Genomic DNA, 21,131 nt, shown 5'->3' with positions numbered 1-21,131 from the left:
GGATCAGGATGGTGGGTACTATACATAAGTGGACTCGGTTGTGCTTCATGGGCAGGTCCCAGAAGATACTGCAGGAGGATTGTTGTGCTTCTCTATACAATCATACCTCAGGTTACAGATACTTCGGGCTGCGCACCGCGCCAAACCCGGAAGTACCGGAACGGGTTACTTCCGGGTTTCGTCGCTTGCACATGCGCAGAAGTACCAAATCGCAACCCGTGCGTGTGTAGACGTGGCGCTGCGGGTTGCACACGTGCTTCCTGCACGGATAATGTTCGCAACCCAAGCCTCCACTGTACTATCTAGTTTATGATGTGTGGTGCCACAGGGTCTCAACCCATACTTTTTAACATCTATCTGAAATCTCTAGGTGAATTGGATTGGATTTGGAATGAAATTTTGTCTCTCACTTTCATCAGATACCAGGAGCTCTGTAAAGGTTCTGTGTGAAAGGGAGGGAGAGTGGGGATGAGTGTGCTAAGCTTCACTTCCGCCATAATTCCTGGTGCCCTTCAACTCATGAATGGTGAAGGCATGAAGTGCAGAGCTTCCTGTATGCATGGAGGCTCACTGTGTGATTTGTAAACTTGATTATGCAGGGTGTGAGTAGAGGAAAATCCTTGTTTCGCATCTTCATTCCCCATGATTTGTTGGTTTTCGTGTGATGGAGCTGTGTATGCTAATCCCTCCTTCCCCTATTTGCATGTAGGTTTTATTATTGGAGTGCTGGCATAGAGCTAGTAAGGCAGAAGACACCCTGAACTGTTATCATAAATGGCGAGGGACAGAATGCAGGCAGGGAAGACAAAAACTAATTCAGCCAAGATTGAAGTAATGAGTTTTTTGGAGGGATAACAAAGGATTAAGCATACAGCCTGGATTGGGTAGGGCTGCACTCCCTCTTTAGATACAGGGTGTGCAATTTTGGGTGCTTTATCTGTCATTACCTACAGTCACTTAGGTAGCAGCTATGGCTAAAGCTGTGTCCACACTCCCATTTATTGTGCACTCATTGAATTTCCAGTGATGGGTTTATAATCCATGTTTATATGAGGTAATAAAAAATGCATAGGAATCCCATATTTTCCTATAAAATAGTACTGTTCGATGCATTGTTTCTTAAAATAGCTTCACATCAACCAGAGTCCTTAAGTCATTTCTAATTCACACCTCCCTTGCTCCCCATAGCTGTTCACATCAGTAGGGGCTCATTAGTGTTAGATTTGTTTCGGTTTGTGTACACACCAAGGGGGCACGGATGGGGTGGGGATGTCTTTACCATATGCAAAGGCGTTCTCACATTGTCTAGAGATAAATTAGAAATATCTGGTGTCCTTCCATCTCATAGGCAATGAAGATGAGCCCACTTCCAATAGAAGATCAGTATACTACTGATCATTTTCTCTGTTGTATGTGGAAGACCCTTGCTTTTATACAGCTGCCTGAAAAGTGATGCTTTGGGAGTCAAGATACTGAAGGGTATTACTCAGGATAACAAAAGAGGCTGCGTGCTTCAGTAACAGCAATGCCACAAAAGGTGGAATGAAATTTCTAAGGGATGTAGTGAGCACTTAGGTGCCTGAAGAGAGTAATAAGGCACAATTCAAAAGTGAGGAAGGGACCGAGCAGCAGGTACCCCACCAAATCTGTAGCCCCATCAGCTGCTCTTGGCCAGGGCAGCAGGTTTGTAGGCCGTCAATTCTTATTATTTGCTGCACCAGCTCTCAACTAGCATAGCAGAGGGGTCTGGAATGGGCCCCTCACCAGGAAATGAACTGGCATTAAATCTGGCAGATCCATTGCTGATCCTGCTCCAGCCTTGTGCTTGCTGGCTGCTACTGGCGGGAAATGCTGCCATGATAGTGTGTACCCTGTTGCACTTTCAGTAGGTGTAGTGGAAGGCTCCATGGAGCTGGATTCTCCCTTCTCCCCATGACCAGCAGTTAAGATTCCTCTGTCTGGAAGCAATCATGAGCACATTTAACCATGAAATAATTCCTGCTGAACACTTGCTTTGGAGCAAACATACATAGGGTTGAGCCAGAAGAGGACTAACCATGTCTAGATTTCTAGCAGTACTACTCCTCTCTTATGGAATCATGTATTCAAGACACCAGCCTACTTGGCTTTATAGGCTTTCCACTGCATTAAATTCTGTGGTTCATTCTTTCTTAACCCTGCAGTGTCATCCTTGCCCAGTGAGCATCTGAGTAGTCCCAGTTTCCCAGAAGAGATTGCTGTGGTCTTGCCCCCATTTTTCAAGCAAAATCAGGCCTGATTAGCCACAAAAATAGACATGTGCATCACCTTATGAACATATTATATTTTTTATTATTAAAACCAAAATCTTTGAAAATGTTCAACAAAATATTATACAAATTGCTGTTTGATCATAATATTTGTGAAAGTGAAGCTATGCATTGCTGCTTCAACAGAATGGCTTTACTTACCATGAAATTTTGTTAATTTTCTGATGTGCTTAAAAGCTATGGAAGGAAAAAGCTATAACACCACTGCACTCTTATGAATCACATTTCTTATGTCAACAAGTTAGAGATGGTTTTTGTTTGTATGTTTGTAGCATGACAAACTTTCAGGGATGCCATTAATCTGTCATTCCAACTGAACATTTAGTAAATCACCTGTGGAATCTTACAATCAGCATTATTCAGGGTTACTCATGGGATTGCAATGAGTAACAGGAAAACTTAACATCAACGTAGCAGATACACTGATTTATTTTTATTTTTTTGCATCATCATCATTGTCCTTTCTGGTTTTTTAATGAACTGCTGCCTTAAACGCATATAAACAACATTTGGAAAAAGGTACTTCTGACACAATTGTAATAACTCTTAACTATTGGTCAAACATTTTGGACATTGCTGAAACAACTACAGTTATGAGCAGATTTGTACAGTGGAGAACATTGACATTTTAAAACTTAGAAACCTAGCCCAAGAACTACATTCTACATAATGCTGGTAAAATTCAGGATGATGCAAAACCAATTTATCACAGTATTTTCTCTTATTATCAAGTCATTGCCATGAATATTGCAATTATGAAAAATGATCAGGCTATTGAGCTCCAGAACGTTTGCAAATATTGGGATGATTCAGACCAAGTTAAGCTTTTTTAAAGCACTTTTGAACATGGAGTTCAGTAATAGTTTTAAGCCGATGCCTGGCTTTTTCTCCTCTGGTGTACTGCATACTTTTGGCTGATTTGCACTCATTCCCATGAGCCCATTTCCTGATAATAAATGGCATTACCATGAATGATACTTTTTTCTGTTTTCTTTACTTAATAGTCAGGCTGCATGCTCTATTCACAGGTTCAGTCCATGGGTGAGACCTTCTTCAACACAATAAAAGGGTTCAGATGAAAAACAAGCCAACAAACAAGGCTGGATTATTAAGGACCCTGGCATCATCACAGTTAAGCGATAGTAACAAGGGAGAGAATGGCTTCAGTCTCTTTTTACAGTATACCTTAAAATAAAAAGTAAAAAATGCAACATGGTAAGTTCCTGCTACCATGGCCACTAGTAACCTTAATTGCAGATGGGAGACTTTTACTCCATTTGAACCATCAATTTTGTCCCACGAAAGTCTACTGGAGTCACTGAGTTTTTATCACTGATGTCAAGAGGAGCAGGAGCAGAACCACTGTGCTATTGGGTGGCCATGCCACATGTAACCTCTATCCATGGCAGTTCCCTTTGACTTGCAAGAGCTTCCTTGTGGCATAACACGTTGAACAAGCTAACAAAATTGAGCAAATTAACTTAACTGTCAAAATACTGTATTTGGAGTTGGGTTGGGTTAGTTTTTAGCCAGGAGAAACACTGTGGTAGTGCTAATAGACTGATCACTGCAGGGAAGGATACACACATTAACTTCCATTTTATAGCATTAGTTCCAGTGCATGAAAAAGCATATGCACTAATGACTGCAATCCTGTGCATATTCACCCAGGAGAATGTCCCACTGAACACAATGGGACTTAATTCTGAGCAGGGCCTGCTTACCCATAGGTGCTAGGGGTGCGGGGCACTCGGACACCGGGCTCTCAGGGGTGCCAGGCCTAGAGTCTGTGGCCGAGATTTGGAGTCTGGGATTGAAGAGCCAGGCCAGCCGCACAGAGCCCGTCAGAGTGCCACAGGCTTTCCTGCTGTGGGCACTGAGGCAGCTGGCTGGCTCTGCCCTACTGGGTGCCTGGGATTGGTGGGCCGTCGAGAGGCCCACCCAGCGTACATACACTGCTCACACAAGGCGTGCAGCTTCCCTCCCAAGCGTCTGTGGGGATTGCTTTCCTCCCGCAGTAGCATGGGAGAGTTGCATGCCCCCCAAGAAAGCTCAACAACTCTGAGCTGCCCCCCTACAAAAAACTCAACAACTTTGGCCTCCCCCCCCCCCCCCAGTTTATTGCATCCCGGCGCCACATATGCTAAAGACAGCCCTGATTCTGAGGAAACATGCATAGCATTGTGCTCCAAGTAGCCTAATAATGTCATGAGCTCCCACAAACCTTAGTCTACTTTAAAGTGGACTCAGAAGGTGGTAAGCACAAATAACACAAGTTTTAATTTACATTGTGTGTGTGTGGTGGGTGTAGACTTAGCTGAACTACTATTGTTTACAGATTTAGATTTATTTTATCATTCAATCAGTATAATTTTCAATTTTGGGGGATTGCAGTACTCCTAATTTGGGTGGTAGGTGAGGATCCATGGAGGGAGGTGCTGAAGTAGGTAGAGTCAGTCTCCCAGAAGCAGTTTTAAGAGGAATACTATGATGCCCTCTTAATTCTTTTAAATCCTCAATTCTTAGTTCTCAATCCTCAGACTTTTACACAGAAAAAGAGAGAGAGCTGTGCGAGCTGGTGCTGTGCATTTATCGGCTTGTGAAATGGCTGCCAGCTAGGTGGTGCTTTATAGGTACAGTAAGTTTAGAAGTAGGTCTTGAGGCAAAAGTAGATTTGACATCTTTTGCATTTTTGCATGTAACACACAAGTTTATTGAAATGCAAATAGCACCAGCTGGGAGAAGTAGAGAACTATTGAGATTGTAGCAGGTAATGGGGGGGGGGAATTAAACTCTTTCCTCCTCTACCATGGTCCTAAGGAAAGCCCTTTTTCTGAAGCTGAAATTGGCTTTGCGAGAAAATCCCCCATTCAAAACATTTGAGGAAAACCTGCTATAAAAAGATGTTATATGATATTTTGGTAATTCGTACACCCCATTTCAGAATAGGGAACTAGGGAAATGGACTAGAGAAGGGATGGAAACATGTGGTTCTCCAGATACTGTTGGATTCCAACTTCTATCAGTCCTGGCCAGGATGGCTAATGGTCAGGAATTATGGGAGCTACAGTCCAACAATATCTGGGGTGACCACATGGTCTCCATCCTGGGAGAAGAGGATCAGGAGATTTACTTTATCCTGCAACAATAATAAATAATAATTAAAGCAGAAGTTCAGAAGATGTAACTTCCATATTCCAAACATACAGTCTCTTCCACATCATAAAATGGAAAACACGATGAATCACTCCCAACTAGTGGAGAGTGGGCAAATCAGTCAGTGTTTCATGCATAGTTCTTTTTTAAAAATAAAAAAGGTTAATTGACAAGGAAGATAAAGCAAGGGGACTGGTTGCCAGGATTTTAGCTTGTAAAAAAGGCCCTGGCCTTTTTGAGAGGAACCAGCACCACATTGCACACAAAGCTCCCCATTGAACTAGGGATGCTACAGGCCTCTGTACATACTGCACATTTACAGGGATCAGGGTTTGGAATACAAACCACTGGATCTTTTAAGGAATGGGGAGCAAGGACTGAAAAGCAACAGAGGCTTAAGAAGGAACAGTGGAGGCTGGGTTTTCCAAACCAGTTTTTCAAGGTTTAAAGGACAGTATCTTATTTTGAACAAACCTGTCACATCACAAATCCAGTTACACTAGCTATATTGATTTCTATATAAGTTTAGGGGTTACAGTTAATGTGATTTATAAAATATAAAACTATGGGTGTCATATTTAAAATATATTTGATTGCCAACAACATGTAATCTGTTTGCAAAAAATATCTGTAACACTTTCCTGGAAATCTGATGGTCAGCGTGTGTGCAGTGTAACCCAATACATTCCTGCCCTTCCTTATTTCTTCTGTCCACAGCCAGTAATTTTTCTAGGCTACGAACCTTCCTAGGCCTTGTGGCAAATCAGGACACATGGCACTTGCAGGCAGCCAAATAAGGTCCTGGCACTAAAATCTAAATTTACTAATTTAGTAATTATTTAAAACATGCATCTTATGTTTCTAGCATGGGGACTTAAATTAAGAACTAGCTCTTGTATAACTACGGAGATTAATTTTCTGTTATTTCTTTCAGTACTGACTACCCAGCTATGGTTATACATGATAGCAAACAGTTGGATCCTATCCCAAGCAAAATATCCTCATGTTCTAGAGTGTATTCCTCTTGTACTAAATGTACTGGCAGGAACTCTTTGGGCTTGTAGAAGGCACGGGCAGTGACTGCAACTTCCTACCAAACCAAATGGTTACAGTTGTGTGGAGAAACTGTTCTCACCCCAGTCCAGGTAAAGTTAGCCATGACTAAGTGATACTAAGTGAAGTCAACGGGGCATAAATCTTAACCAGCTTTACTTGGAAGTAAGGTCCAATGGTCTCAATAGAATTTACTTCCAAGCAAGTTGTTCAGGATTGTCACCTTAGGCTGCAATCCTAAACACGTTATATCAGACTAAACTCCACTGGAACTCAATGGGCTTACTCCCAAGAAAATATACATATGATTGTGCCTTACACCTTTAGCTGGATTTGGGACATGTAATATGAATGGTGTGTATAATTGGAAATACTGTAAAATCTTGAAATAGTCACCATAAAATTTTACTTTACAACTATTGTCATTTTCTTCCAATAGAAGTTTCAGATTACACCCCCCAAAAAAACTCCCCACCCCCACTAAAAGTAGATGCTTTGAACAAAACCATTAAATTGGTTTAAAATACTTCAAAATCCCCCTGCTTTTTATCTTGCTCTTAAACAACCTCATTGTTTTGCAAGCTAGTGCTCCCAGCCTCAGTGAAATCAGTGTGTGCTTCATATTGGCTCAGGACTCCAGCTACTTTAAATGGTCAAATGGTGCACGTTTTAGTGCACACAGAGCATCGTGCTTGCTTTTGTGCTTGAAAACTCGAGGCACAATACACAGGGAAACTGTGCATGATCTCAGTTCATTTCAGTGGGGCTGAGTGGGGCCTGAGTGGTGGGTAGGGACTACTTGGTGGGCTGTTAGAATTCCATGTTAAATCGGTACGGTGCAAAACAATGTCCAGCACTGTCTGCTGATCCCACATTTCACTGCAGTGTGCACTAGGGAGAATGAATGGGGGGAAACTTATGACTTTTAATATTCCAGCCCTTTAAACGCTATGGAAGCTTTGGCCTTGGACTGTGCACCTTTCAAACCAATGAAAGCAATGGGGAAAACTTATCACAGCTCAGTATATTTTGTAGAATATGCTTCAGATTTTGCCTGCAAAAGTAAACTCTGCTTTTATCTGATTCTCTCGACTCAGATGAACTATAAGGAATTTCATTCACTTGTATGCACAATGAGAAACTTCACTGGAGTCAGTCAGAGCGATGGCAGGGGACACAAGTATGAGTTTTTAAGAACAGAAGGGAAGTTAAGTTATGAGTTGGGCATGTCAAGACAATCAGCTGCAAGCACGCCTCAACTGCGTTCTTGGCATTGTGAAATAATCCTTCAGATCTCAGTCCAGAGGCAGTAGAGCACAAAACAATCCATATATGTGATTGTAGTACAATGGGAGTGGGCAGTTATAGAAGTGGCATTGCTGGTACTATTCCCATGCTGGATAATTTGTGTCCTATTGTGTGGGAAAGAGAACACAGCCTGAAGGAGGAGGAGGGCTCACATAACAACTGGCAGTTCCAAGGCAAATACGTGTCCATGCACATGCCCTTGAATTTTACCTTCCTCCCACATCAGCAAGTTCATCCGAAGCAGCTTTCCCTAACCCAGTGCCCACCAGATATTTTGGGACTTCAACACTCATCAGCTTCCACCAGCATAGCTGATTTGGAGTCCTACCTTGTGGCAAAGTGGGAAGACTTCCTATGGAGGTGTTGGTGGTAAAACTTGACAAGAGGCCTCCCCAAGCTTAGTCTTAGGAAGAGTCAGTTCCAGCTCTCAGCGAGTGCCCTCTTTGCAGACAGAGCATTGGTGTTAAAGTTGCAATATCAAATGGCTATGTGGTGAGGATGGAGTTGCACCACTTTTTATTATTGATACCATGGACACTAGGAAACAGCCAACTGCTGAAAGCCCTCCAGCTTACAACAGCTTTGCCAGTGGGGAAAATAAATCATTTCCCTAGCAGCAGTCTGTTGCCTTTTTAAGTTCTGGGGAAATGCAGTATCTGTCTCTGAACAGGAAGCATTTCCTTTGCTTTTGTTGACTACAAAGTGATCATCTAGACAGGACCTAAATTAATCTTGCTGGCCATTTACCATGTTAGATTTGTGTCCATTTGCAAAACTAGCATGAGTTTTTCTAGCGCGTATCTCACTGTCAAAGCAAAATATAAGCACAACCGTTTGTCCTGTGATGATACAAAAAGAGTTTCTGCTTACAACAGATGTATAGCAAGCTATTGATGCTGTGGTACCATATGCAATCCAGCTTGCTAGAGCAAAAGCAGCAGAACTTTTGTGATTAGCTAACAGAAACTTGAATATTGTTTTAATCATTTAAACTTCAATAATTCATTAAACTTTAAGCAGCAGGTCTCTCTGGTCAGGTTTTATTAGCATGCTTCCAAATGAAATAAATTCTAATCAGTGTCTCTTGAGGGAGGCGAGATGGAGTTTGTTGCATTCAGAGACACAGCTCAGTTTGCGATGGCATATAAAATCCTTGCACGCTGAGCATGTCCAAGTAGTAAAAAGCTTTCATCAAAAAAGGTGGCAGGGAGAAAAATCTTGACTCATTTTCTTCAGGGTCTCATTACATATAAAGTCTCAGATTCCTATGCTGTTCTTCAGCTGCTGTTACATGACATTTTCAAAAAGCTGTAAGGATCTCATGATATTGTCATCCTGGAAGCAATGAGAAAATAAACCATGCATATTTATATTGCATACACAAACACCTCTGCCAGGCCTGAAGGACCAGTAGAGATGGATTTCCCCCCAAAGATCCATAAATAAACCTTAAGTTGACTATGGACGAGTCCATGTTGTGGCCTGCAAGCATCAATGGAACAAGGCAGTAAGCCTTGAGGTTGCACAACTATCCCAAATTTGCATAGAATCTAAAGTGTCAACTGGAGATTCTATGCAAATTTGGGATAGTTGTGCAAATCATGTAAATCATCATTTGCAATTAAGCAAGTTCATTTCATCACACTATAAGCTAAATGCCATTTCCCATTTCATATACTTACTGTAAATATATATGAATCAGTTTGTTGAACTAAAATCTATGTATAGACCTGCGCCATTGCTTGACTTGAAGTTGCTGACTTTACATTTAAATATATATTATATACCAGGGTGAGGAACTTCAAGTTGGGGGAGAGAGAGAGAGCAAATATGGCTCTCCAGCCCTCCCTGTATGATCCTCAGGACTCTCTCCAGCCAACACCTCCCCTTAGGCCACACATCTGACTACACACCACTGCAGTTCTTTGGCTTGGATGGAATGTTCTTTTGAACTGTAATAAAGCCCCTTGCTTGCCTGGGTGGAGAGAGATGGGACTGTGGAATACCATTCTGGTGACTTGGGAATGCCTCCCCACCCCAAGGATTCAACTGAAGTTTAGGCCAGAGAGCGAGAGAGAGAGAGGTAACAAAAATGGAAATGGCCTTGTACTGTAAATGCATAGTTAAGTCCCTGGAAAATAATAAAAACATGTTTAAATGAGTGCAAATGTACCAGTGTCTATGGCCAAAACCATTTCCATATGAAATTGCTCTGAATGCTATGCATTTTCTCCTATTTTATACATGTTTCTATGCAAACTTGCATATCACCCAGTGCTATGTACTGCCAGCCATCTGGTGTTTTTTTTTTCATTCAAGGCCCTGCTTCTGGACTGTGATACACTATAAACAACTTGGGCTGCAATGCAGATGCAAATGCCAGCATGAGAACTTTGCTTTGACCTGTGAGAGACTTCATTAGTACATAAGGAGTCAATTAGGATTGACTGCTCTCATTCCCTTTCCAAGATGAGGTACCTTCTCTCCTACTGAAGACTTCTTAATTAATAAGCATATTATTATGCTGTATTATTCCAAATGACATTAACCTACTGTGACCATGGTGATCCAAATATGCATATCCAATCAATATAGTAATATAAAATAGAATCCACAAGCAAACTAACTGCAGAGTATGGAGTGGGTCTCAGTGGCTCTCTAGCGTTTTAGGCAGTGGACATTCCCTGGTCTACCTGGAAATCCCGGGGATTGAACTAGGGACCTTTTGCATGCAAAGCAGATGCTGTACCACTTAGATATGGCCCTCCTATAGTTTACCTTCCCTGTGGCGCTTCCCATTACATCTATGTGTAATGTTGAATTAAAGAACAGGGGAGCAGGGGAGCAATCAATATTCCACTAAAGTCAATTAGTTTCAGTGGAGCTGGATGGTATTCCAGATGTCTAATTTTAATCCTCTTTCTTAAAGCCATGTGTTCATTTATTTCACGTTTATCTTGAGCTTACAAAAATACTTATATTTTCAAAATTTCAGAGACATAAGAACCACATAAGCTACTTTTTCTACTGGGAGGGGTGGCTAACACCTCAGAGGACAGGATCACACTTCAAAACGACCTTGACAGATTAGAGAACTGGGCCAAAACAAACAAGATGAATTTTAACAGGGAGAAATGTAAAGTATTGCACTTGGGCAAAAAAAATGAGAGGCACAAATACAAGATGGGTGACACCTGGCTTGAGAGCAGTACATGTGAAAAGGATCTAGGAGTCTTGGTTGACCACAAACTTGACATGAGCCAACAGTGTGACGCGGCAGCTAAAAAAGCCAATGCAATTCTGGGCTGCATCAATAGGAGTATATCATCTAGATCAAGGGAAGTAATAGTGCCACTGTATTCTGCTCTGGTCAGACCTCACCTGGAGTACTGTGTCCAGTTCTGGGCACCACAGTTCAAGAAGGACACTGACAAACTGGAACGTGTCCAGAGGAGGGCTACCAAAATGGTCAAAGGCCTGGAAATCATGCCTTATGAGGAACGGCTAAGGGAGCTGGGCATGTTTAGCCTGGAGAAGAGGAGGTTAAGGGGTGATATGATAGCCATGTTCAAATATATAAAAGGATGTCACATAGAGGAGGGAGAAAGGTTGTTTTCTGCTGCTCCAGAGAAGCGGACACGGAGCAATGGATCCAAACTACAAGAAAGAAGATTCCACCTAAACATTAGGAAGAACTTCCTGACAGTAAGAGCTGTTCGACAGTGGAATTTGCTGCCAAGGAGTGTGGTGGAGTCTCCTTCTTTGGAGGTCTTTAAGCAGAGGCTTGACAACCATATGTCAGGAGTGTTCTGATGGTGTTTCCTGCTTGGCAGGGGGCTGGACTCGATGACCCTTGTGGTCTCTTCCAACTCTATGATTCTATGATTCTAGTTCACTCCCCAGTTTGCACAAATACAATCTTCAATACAGAAGATATCTAGGCAGCTGCCACTAGTTCCAACGTATACCTATTTTAAAACCATTTTGGGGTCAAACACTGGGGTTCCGATTGATTTGCTGTACTTTGCATGAGTAGCTTCCGTACAGAACTGTTCAAAATCCATAGCAACCTCTTTACTAGCACTAATCAAAATGCCACAGTGTGTGTGAACAAGCCTTCAGGTTCTGCATAATTATTCACTGAGCAAAGAATTCAGTGAAGTGCAGGGTGGGTAAAGCCTGGTGTCAAAAGCCATAAATGGTTGAGATAGAATGTTGAAAGAAAACAGTTACAGACTCAGTTAGATTAGGATCTCATGAGTGTGGTGCAGGTTTCAGGTTACACTTAGGGCTTTCTAGGCATGGGACAGGCTAATTGTGGAGGAGGCCTCAGGAATGCTGAGGCAATTCCACTCACACCATTTCCATTTTTGAGAGTATAAGGTATCATGCCTTGTCTTGCATTGGAACTTTCCACCAACTTTTAGTTTTGCCATGGTTGCAGTCTTTTCTTCATATAGAAACTAAAATGCAGCAGCTACTGCTTTCAGGAATCATCTGGAAATTGTGATTTCAGATGAGCAGAGAGATGGAAATTTGGGGAATTGTTTCTCACTTCTAGGTTAGTAAATATATAGCTATAGCTATCTCAATCTCTACCTGTATATCATCATAACACATGGAGAACGTGTGCAAGGTCTACAGAATGAGTAAGAGAGTCTTGCTACTCTTAGTGTGAAATAATAAATACACCCACAAGGGGATAAATCCCACTAGACCTTTTTCTAAGTATGCCCAAGATTGCTCAGTTGCACAGGCAGTTCAGAACATGACTTGGACATATCCAGATAATATAGATATATGGCGTTCTCTGTGCACATGTACACAATCCCTTTACCTCCAAACTGCAACTGTATGTGCAGCCCCATTGTATGCAATATGTGCACTGTGTCTTCCCTGTTCTTTCTACCAGTGGTGAAGTGCAGCAAAGAATCCTGAACTTCATAAGGAAGTTCAGCCATAATGGCCCAATCGAAACCCGATGTCCTGATGCTCTCAGCTTTTGGGTGAAGTGAAATCTGAGCTTTCTGGCATGAGACAATCTCTTGGTTAGATTTACTATGAAAGGAAGTCTTACCTCCTGACATGACTCAATAAACTCATCCAGAGTAACGACACCATCCTTATTTTTATCCATTTTCTGCAATACAGAAAAATACAAACTCTTTGAGTTCATAGCACTACTGCATTTACAAAGTGCAGTATAATATAGCACTGATAGGATTCATATACATCTATGTGGTTTTGCAGATTTAAACAGATTCCACTGCCCAGACACAAAATGACTGAAAATATAGTAGGTATGAGTTCAAACATAAGGGAGATATATGTGCACTAACAAATGGAAATTTACCTGGAAAAAAACTTCTACGTGCTGCCTTGGAGCATCATCTTTCAGCACTGGGTAGGTGTATTTGCCCATCATATCATAAATTGCCTTTACTATATCCATCATTTCCTGGAATTGTGACAATCAAAGCACAAGGGAGACATCAAACAGGGCTCTGGCAATGAGTTGACTCACTAACATTTCTAGTATTAACCTTCAACAAAGAGATTGCAGCTAGTTTGTGGGCATCACCCTTATTCTGTGTGGTTTTTTTGAAAGCCCACACACAAAGGAATAGTGTTGCTGTGGTTTAGATCTAAATACCTATGAATATAACATATTCTGAAATCTAAAATACACAGAGTTTTCCACATTTACTCCTTAATCACCCTCAAGGAAAAAATTATGCTTGGTAGCTATGCATTCTATGGATTTTTATTATTATTAACCTGGGAGCAAATTTGCTCTGCAAATGCCATCTGCTTCTACATCAAGGTAGACCTGGTGAATATATCTGAGAGTTTCAATAGCTTTAAAAAAGTAGTTTCCAATTGTGGACCTCTGTATAAAGTGAAATTAGGCTAATGAACACCCCTCTCCCTGACTGCTTATCTATCTATCTATCTATCTATCATCTATCTATCTATCTATCTATCTATCTATCTATCTATCTATCTATCATCTATCTATCATCTATCTATCTATCTATGCAGTTTCTTGTATACACACATTACTTTTTAATGACCGTAAAGTGTGCTTTTCCACCAGTCTTTTCTAATGTAATACTAAAGACAAGCTGGCTTAATTTACCAAATTATCTTCACGCATTTTACCATTGGCTACTGTGGTGGCCATGATTGTGCACCTCCTTGAATCCGATTGTAATTGAAATAAAAATAAAAATGGTCCAGTAGACCTTATAAACTTAGTTGGTCTATAAGGTGCTACTGGACCATTTTTATTATTTTTTTTACTGTGTCAGACCAACATGACTACCTACCTGAATCTGATTGTAATTGTTTGTTTCTTTTGTTTAACTAGAGATGGGTAGATAATCTCTTGAATAGTTCGATTTGAATGCAGTATATTACATACATTAAGCAAGAATCTACACTAGCATTTGAGTAGAGGGGTCTGGCTTTGACTGATTTTGTAAAGGAAACACAATTTTCTAGGCTGCTCTTGCAGATTGCTGATGTCTCATTCACCACCATGATCAAATTCAACTGAGGTATCTGGCTTCTTCGATGTATGTAGCAAGCCTTATGAACCTTAGACTCAAAGAAACACAAACACTTCCTGGCACAGCTTGTGGCTCAAAAGAGATAATTAGTTCATGTAATTTGTTGAACATATTGAGGGAGGTTGTTGCCATGAAATCGGCGAAGTCGTTAAGGACTAAAATGGCCAAGTTGGCATATGGTGTTCCATGTGCTGTTAATTTATCTGTGAGACTCATTATTACTGTGGCCACAAATGTGTTGTGAACTTGTTCCATGTTTTCATCTTCTTCCAAGGAAACTGGTTGGCGAGATCTAAGTCAGACATTTTGTTCTCTCAAAGTCTTGTCTCTGGCACGGTATGTCCAACAATTGCATTACTTCCTGTTTTCTTATTCCTCCTGTTAGTTTGCTAATGTCATATAGATGTGTTCTCTTTGAGATTCAACCAAAATTAAAGTGCTTCAGTTTTACCTAGAGAGTTATATATTATAATTGAATTTGTTGTAACTCCTGGGGTCTAGGGTGAGGGTCCAGGTAGATTTTTTAAAAAATCTTGTGGTCTGGTGCGTCTTATAGAGCGAAAAATACGTATATTTTAAGATGAGCAGCTGAACAGCATTTTCCAACCCTCCATTTTCATTTCCTTTAAAAAGCTGAATAGGTGCCACTGACTCACCTCCTTGTTTATATAGCCATCTTTATTTATGTCATACAGATTAAATGTCCATCGTAGCTTTTCATGAACTGTTCCTCTCAACAGAATGGATAGTGCCATCACAAAATCCTTTTGACAGAAGAATACAAATATATTTTAATTGGGGCAGAAAGTTTTCTCCAAGTCTCTGTATGGAAGTGTGTGTCTTATAATATGTTGCCTTATTATAACTTTCCCTTCTCTACAATAACATTTATTTACACCGTTAACCATCCCTTCATTAATCTTAAGGATACAGCGATGTGACTTGATGATTCTGCCTACCAGCCAAGTCTCAGTGCCTAGTTCCATACCTCCCCCAAATGATTTTAATCATTTTTCTTCATCTTCATTCCAGGGAAGAGTTTTGTTCCAAAGTGGACTCTTCTCAGCTCCTGTCCGCTTTCCCCCAACAATATGTTTAAAATTGTCCTGCTACCTTTATATTTTAAGCACCAACAGTCTGGTTTCATTCTGGTTCAAGTGGAGTCTGTCCTTTTTGCATAGGCCCAGCTTATCCCAGATTTCCCCCAGTGCCTAACAAATCCAAAACCTGCTCCCTGACACTGTCTCATCAACACATTGAAACTACACATTTGTGATAGAGAAAGCTACCTTCTAGGTTCTGGCTTTCAACATGCTACCTAGCAACCTAAATTTTGCTTCCAGGATCTTTCAACCATATTACCCCATTTCTTTGGTGCCAACCTTTTCACTTCCATGGGGCTTGCATGGGGATAAGCTGTATCAAGAATAAGAAGACAACATGTACTGGATCAATTTCTGTTGGTTACATTAAGTACAAGCTGCCAGGCCTACAACACTTTTCTTCAGAGACATGGAAAATAAAAGGTTTGGAAACTATGATGTCCAGTAAGATGATAGACAGTAATAATCAGAACAAACTATTATTCCGTTACCTCAAATTTCACAGATCCATTCTGTGCTGTATCAAATGCATTAAAAAGATAATGGGCATACGTACTAGCATCTGAAATAAAACACAGTAAGAGGATATATTGTTAAAGAAATTTAAATAAGCATATGTACAGCTGAGCTGAATGTTCTCCTGGTTAATTTTTCAACTTGAAAGTAGTGATTTGAGAGGGGACACACCCAACCTCTTAAATCCTACCTTTCTCATACCTGCTCACTACTGTTCACAGCCTCTTCTCCCTTTGCTGCTGCTTCTGCTATCTTTCCCCCCCACACTATTTCATTATTTCCCAATGCCAGCCAGTTAGTGATCAGATATCTAGCCAGAATTGGCTCTTTGTTTATGTTTCAGTCACTAAATAGAATATGAAACCAATCTGAGAGAGACTCGAACAATGTTTCCAATGCATATAGCTGACCATAGCCAATCAAGGCTCACAAAACTATTCACAAACCCTTTACAACTATCCTCTCCAAAAATCACTGAGATAGACACTTCTAATTCTAATTAAATTATTTTTATAAGCATATGCAAACTGCAGTCATACATGCAAGTATTCTGACATTATCCAAAATTATATTCAAAATTATACAACAACCATATATTGAGCATTTTAAAATCACATGCGGAGTCAGTTTTGGTTCAATACTTTAATGTACTGGAGGTGCCTGTCAGCCCTGCATTCCAAACCCTCTATAGGGAGATCAGTTTTCTTAAGCTGCTGTGCATCATTTTTCTGTGACTCATCATTTCTGAAATTTGAGCTACACTTCATAGATGGAATGCTCTCCACTCACCCCCATGTGGGAAAAACTGTGCATAGATCTGTTTGAACGTCTCTTCATTAACAGCTCCACTAGGACATTCCTGTTGGAGAAAAAAAAATGAGTAAAAAACAGTTAAGATTTCATTTGCAATTCTGCCTGTTCCCAGACACAGCATTCATATCCTTATACTGTACCCCTGCGCACGTTCTGTACAGGATATATGCTAGCACCCAAGCAATCTCTTGTGGTACTTTCAATCAGTCCTGTCCCCTGCCTTCTATCAATAAGCAATTACTTTTGTGGTTACCAGACACTAAAAAATTAAGTGGAAGGGGGTTCATTACATAATTCACTCTACTGCACATATCTGGAGCAGATGAAAATATCTGGAGATTTTCATCTGGAGAAGATGGAAAAAATTAATTTGTCCATGAAACACAAGATTGTAGAGACTGCTGTGAGTTTGACCCCCCCCCCACCTCAGGCAACAAACTTCAATTTGATTTCCATCAGATGAAAACTACAAGAATCAAGGCAAGTTGGGCTGTCTGACCATACCAGGGGTAGCCAATGCAGTTCTCTCCAGATATTGTCAGACAACTCTGAGAACAGAACTCTGGACTAGATTAGTTTTTTTACATTCTTATGTTAGCTCCCGTCAACTCCTTTCAGCATGGCAAATTGTCAAGGATGATAGGAATTGCAGTTCAACAACATCTAGACTGTACATTTTGATGTATCCCAAATTACCTCCATGCCTCTGTTAACAGGATTCTGGGTGCAGTCAACAGGTGGTTACTGTTACCTTTATGCTCTTGTACTTGCTGCTAGAACCAAAATGCTGAACTAGGTGGGACTTGGTCTGATTTAGCAAAGTGACTTGCTTTTTCTTCTCTTATTGGCGTGCCAATATTAACTACTGCCCAGTTTATTCAGTTCTCTAGATGGAATGCTAGGGAGAATGCTGTATGGCTGGGCTTTCAGTGCCACAATGCGATCAGTCTCACTGACTCAGGATAAAGTACCACATATACGTGCCAGAATTAACCACTGATTCAATGTTATTGTTAGATGTGGATTTAATGGTCTTACAAGGATCCACCTCATTAGATGGTAATGCATAGTACTGCACTTTAAACTGAAGTAAGCCAGCCTTGCTTACCCTTCTGCTTATTCCGCTGAGTGGGCCTGGGCTTCTGCTCCAAAGTCCTGCCCTAACCAACAGTACCACCAAGGAAACCTGAGTATTTTCGTTTATCATTTCTCTTTGCATTTCTTTTATACTATCCTTATTCCATTGCTACTACATCCAGGTGGATGAGCTCTGATGCGGTCAAAGAAAACTTTTATTATTATTATAAGCCTGAATATATAGGGAACATTTGGAAGCCTGAATATCTATGGAGCAGCATTCAAAAGCAGCATTTTATATTTCAGATATTTAAATATCTTTAGGGCAAAAGATGCTTAAATAGAAGGGAATGAAAAGAATGAATGAGAATTAAAGTTAATCCCTCACTTGGAGGCACCACAAGTGCTGACAATAACAAAAGTAAAAATTGAAGCACTGAGGAGTGAAAGAGAGGCTTTTGAACAAGCAGACAATGAGCCCAATCCCACTAAAGCTAAGCACCATTAAGTCCCATTGGTTTTCCTGGGAGACTTAAGGACACACTTAACCAGAATAAATGAACAAATACTTTTCAGAACAGAAACGGGAGAGAATATGTTGGATTATTTGATCGTTGTTAGCTGCCCTGAGCCCGGCTTCGGCTGGGGAGGGCGGGATATAAATAAAATTTATTATTATTTATTATTAATATTTATTTTGTGACATCATTGGTTCATCATATATGAACCAACATATAAAAATAAAGGAACTTAGCCATTCAGAATCTGGGGTGAAATTAAACCCCAATATTAGTCATATAGATCTACCCATATATGCAGAGTTGGAGGGAGAGGATAGGGATAGCATGATGGATAGGGAGACAATCATTTGCCTCAATTGCAGCCCTGGTCAGAATCGGGTCACTTACACCTCCCCCATCCACAAGGATAGAGGCTTCCACACTGGCTACGCCCCCCGAAAAAGCTTTCAGTTAATTATGGAACTCTGTCCCATGTGTTTGTCCCTCAGATACAGGAAAAAAGAATGTCAGTATTGATAGCAAAATCAGAAGTAATTCAATCAGACTCAGCCCTAGATAAGTGAGTATAGGGCTGCAGCCTAAGTGACCCAGTCATCTTTCCTTTGTATTGATAGCCCAGAAACCATGTGTGTGCATGTGCCATTATGGAACAAAGATAGATGCTGATCTGTTATCTTGTCACAGTCTGCAGCTTGAAGTTGTTCTACCAAGTTCTAATTAATATTCTTACTTGTTACGATAATATTAATTAGATCTGGTTAATTGATTAATTAAATTAATGAGATCTGGCTCCTCCCAGATTTTGCTGGTTCAGCAGACTTTATAGGAATATTTGCCACTAGAGGCCCTACTGCAGGGGTAGCCAATGTGGCACCCTCCACACGTTTTGGACTTGTACTTCCATCAGCCCCAGGCCACCTGGACGAAGACCAGGGATGTTGGAAATGTAGGACAGGTTTCAGCTAACTAGCCCCACTAGCAGAAGCCCATGAAAGAACTTCTGCTAGTGCAACAGGGCTTTCTTCTATCTGCTCCCAGCAGCAGCAGCAGCAGCAGCACCCGAAATTGACTGGGGGTGGTGGTGTCAGGAGATTCCCCAGAAAGAGGAGAGGTGGTATTGTTCCATATGACAAGCTAAAAATTGCCATAGCACTACATTGAATTTATCCGATAGTCCAGAACATTCCTGATATGATAGTATCACTGTCATGCATGCACAACTAAAATGTTTGATGTTCTCCCTACATCATTTTTAAAATCATTTTTTATAGTTCACTATGATCTCTGGCAATATTTTGAACAAAACCTTCTGGAACAGTATAAAAAGGCAATCTGGCCATTGATCATCTAGTTTCAGCTTTCTGTGACTGGACTGCTTTCAGATGCATCTGCTAATTCCAATTTATTTGTACCTAAAATGATCACAATTTTGTCTCATAAGACCCAATAATGCTCAAGATACCTCATTTGTAGGGGAGAATAACTTAATATGGCTGACTTGCCAGGCTTATTTCTTGTGAAACGAAGCAGGTATGCCCCTTAGTTTGATTTCTACTGGAGGCTGCATAGCTATTTAAGACTTGCTTATGAAGACTTTGATGAATCTTCTGTCTGGTTAACACACAATGCATTAATATAACTTTTTTAAAAAATGTAAACACAAAAAATAATTAGGGCGTTCCAGTACTCTTCCATCATTCCATAGTTTAAACATTCACAGAATTGGGATATCAAAGCTTATAATGAAAACATGCCCCTCTTTATTTTGCCTTTTATTGTGAAATAACTAATGGCCACTGGATACCTCCCATTTATTTCAATGGACTCAACAACTTGAAGCCAGTTCCTCTTACCATTTCACTCTTACCTATGCCTGCTTCAAACGCAGTAGTATTTACTTGGAAATTGCCATTCTTTGTTGTTCATGCACTTTGTACAAGGGATCGCATGAGAAGTGTGGAGGAAGAAGTGGCCTGGTTCGCACACAATGTAAAAATTATGGTTTATTAAACTAAGGTTGTCTTTGTCCATGGAGTTTTCTTGGCAGGGATACTGGAGTGGCTTGCCGGTTCCTCCTCCAGGTGGATCATGTTTGGTCCAAACTCTCCACTATGACCTGTTCATCTTGGGTGCCCTGCTCGGCATAGTTCATAGCTTCTCTGAGTTATTCAAGCCCCTTCGCCACGGCAAGGCAGTGATCCATGAAGGGTCACTTGCCAACAAAGGTCTGTATAGTAAAAGCTATGGTTTTCCCAGTAGTTATGTATGGAAGTGAGAGCTGGACCATAAAGAAGGCTGATCGCCAAAGAATTGATGCTTTTGAATTATGGTGCTGGAGGAGACTCTTGAGAGTCCCATAGACTGCAAGAAGATCAAACCTCTCCATTCTGAAGGAAATCAGCCCTGAGTGCTCACTGGAAGGACAGATCATGAAGCTGAGGCTCCAATACTTTGGCCACCTCATGAGAAGAGAAGACTCCCTGGAAAAGACCCTGATGTTGGGAAAGATGGAGGGCACAAGGAGAAGGGGACGACAGAGGACGAGATGGTTGGATGGTGTTCTCGAGGCTACCAGCATGAGTTTGACTAAACTGCGGGAGGCAGTGGAAGACAGAAGTGCCTGGCATGCTCTGGTCCATGGAGTCACAAAGAGTCGGACACGACTAAACAACAACAACAACAAACAACTAAGGTTTATTAACT

The 21,131-nt window shown here is 40.9% G+C and overlaps 1 protein-coding gene across 12 annotated transcripts in view; it reads right to left on the bottom strand.

Moving 5' to 3' along the window:
- Nucleotides 1-8,850: 8,850 nt before the first annotated feature.
- The window catches only part of LOC309363121 (A-type potassium channel modulatory protein KCNIP1), a 552,464-nt gene continuing 540,183 nt past the window's right edge, over nt 8,851-21,131 (bottom strand). For all 12 annotated transcript variants that reach the window (XM_081899217.1, XM_081899216.1, XM_081899206.1 and 9 more), the window contains 6 exons: nt 16,807-16,876; nt 15,993-16,063; nt 15,055-15,162; nt 13,180-13,284; nt 12,904-12,966; nt 8,851-9,161 (listed from right to left, as the gene is read on the bottom strand). In XM_081899217.1, coding sequence (XP_081755343.1) covers nt 9,114-9,161; nt 12,904-12,966; nt 13,180-13,284; nt 15,055-15,162; nt 15,993-16,063; nt 16,807-16,876 — 465 coding nt within the window. In that variant the 3' untranslated portion in view covers nt 8,851-9,113. The remainder of the gene's footprint in view (nt 9,162-12,903; nt 12,967-13,179; nt 13,285-15,054; nt 15,163-15,992; nt 16,064-16,806; nt 16,877-21,131) is intronic.

This window comes from Podarcis melisellensis, assembly GCF_964234715.1.
Source record: "Podarcis melisellensis genome assembly, chromosome: 2".
NCBI lineage: Eukaryota > Metazoa > Chordata > Lepidosauria > Squamata > Lacertidae > Podarcis > Podarcis melisellensis.
Note: the sequence above shows the minus strand (reverse complement) of the source record. Positions and strands in the feature narration are given on the sequence as shown.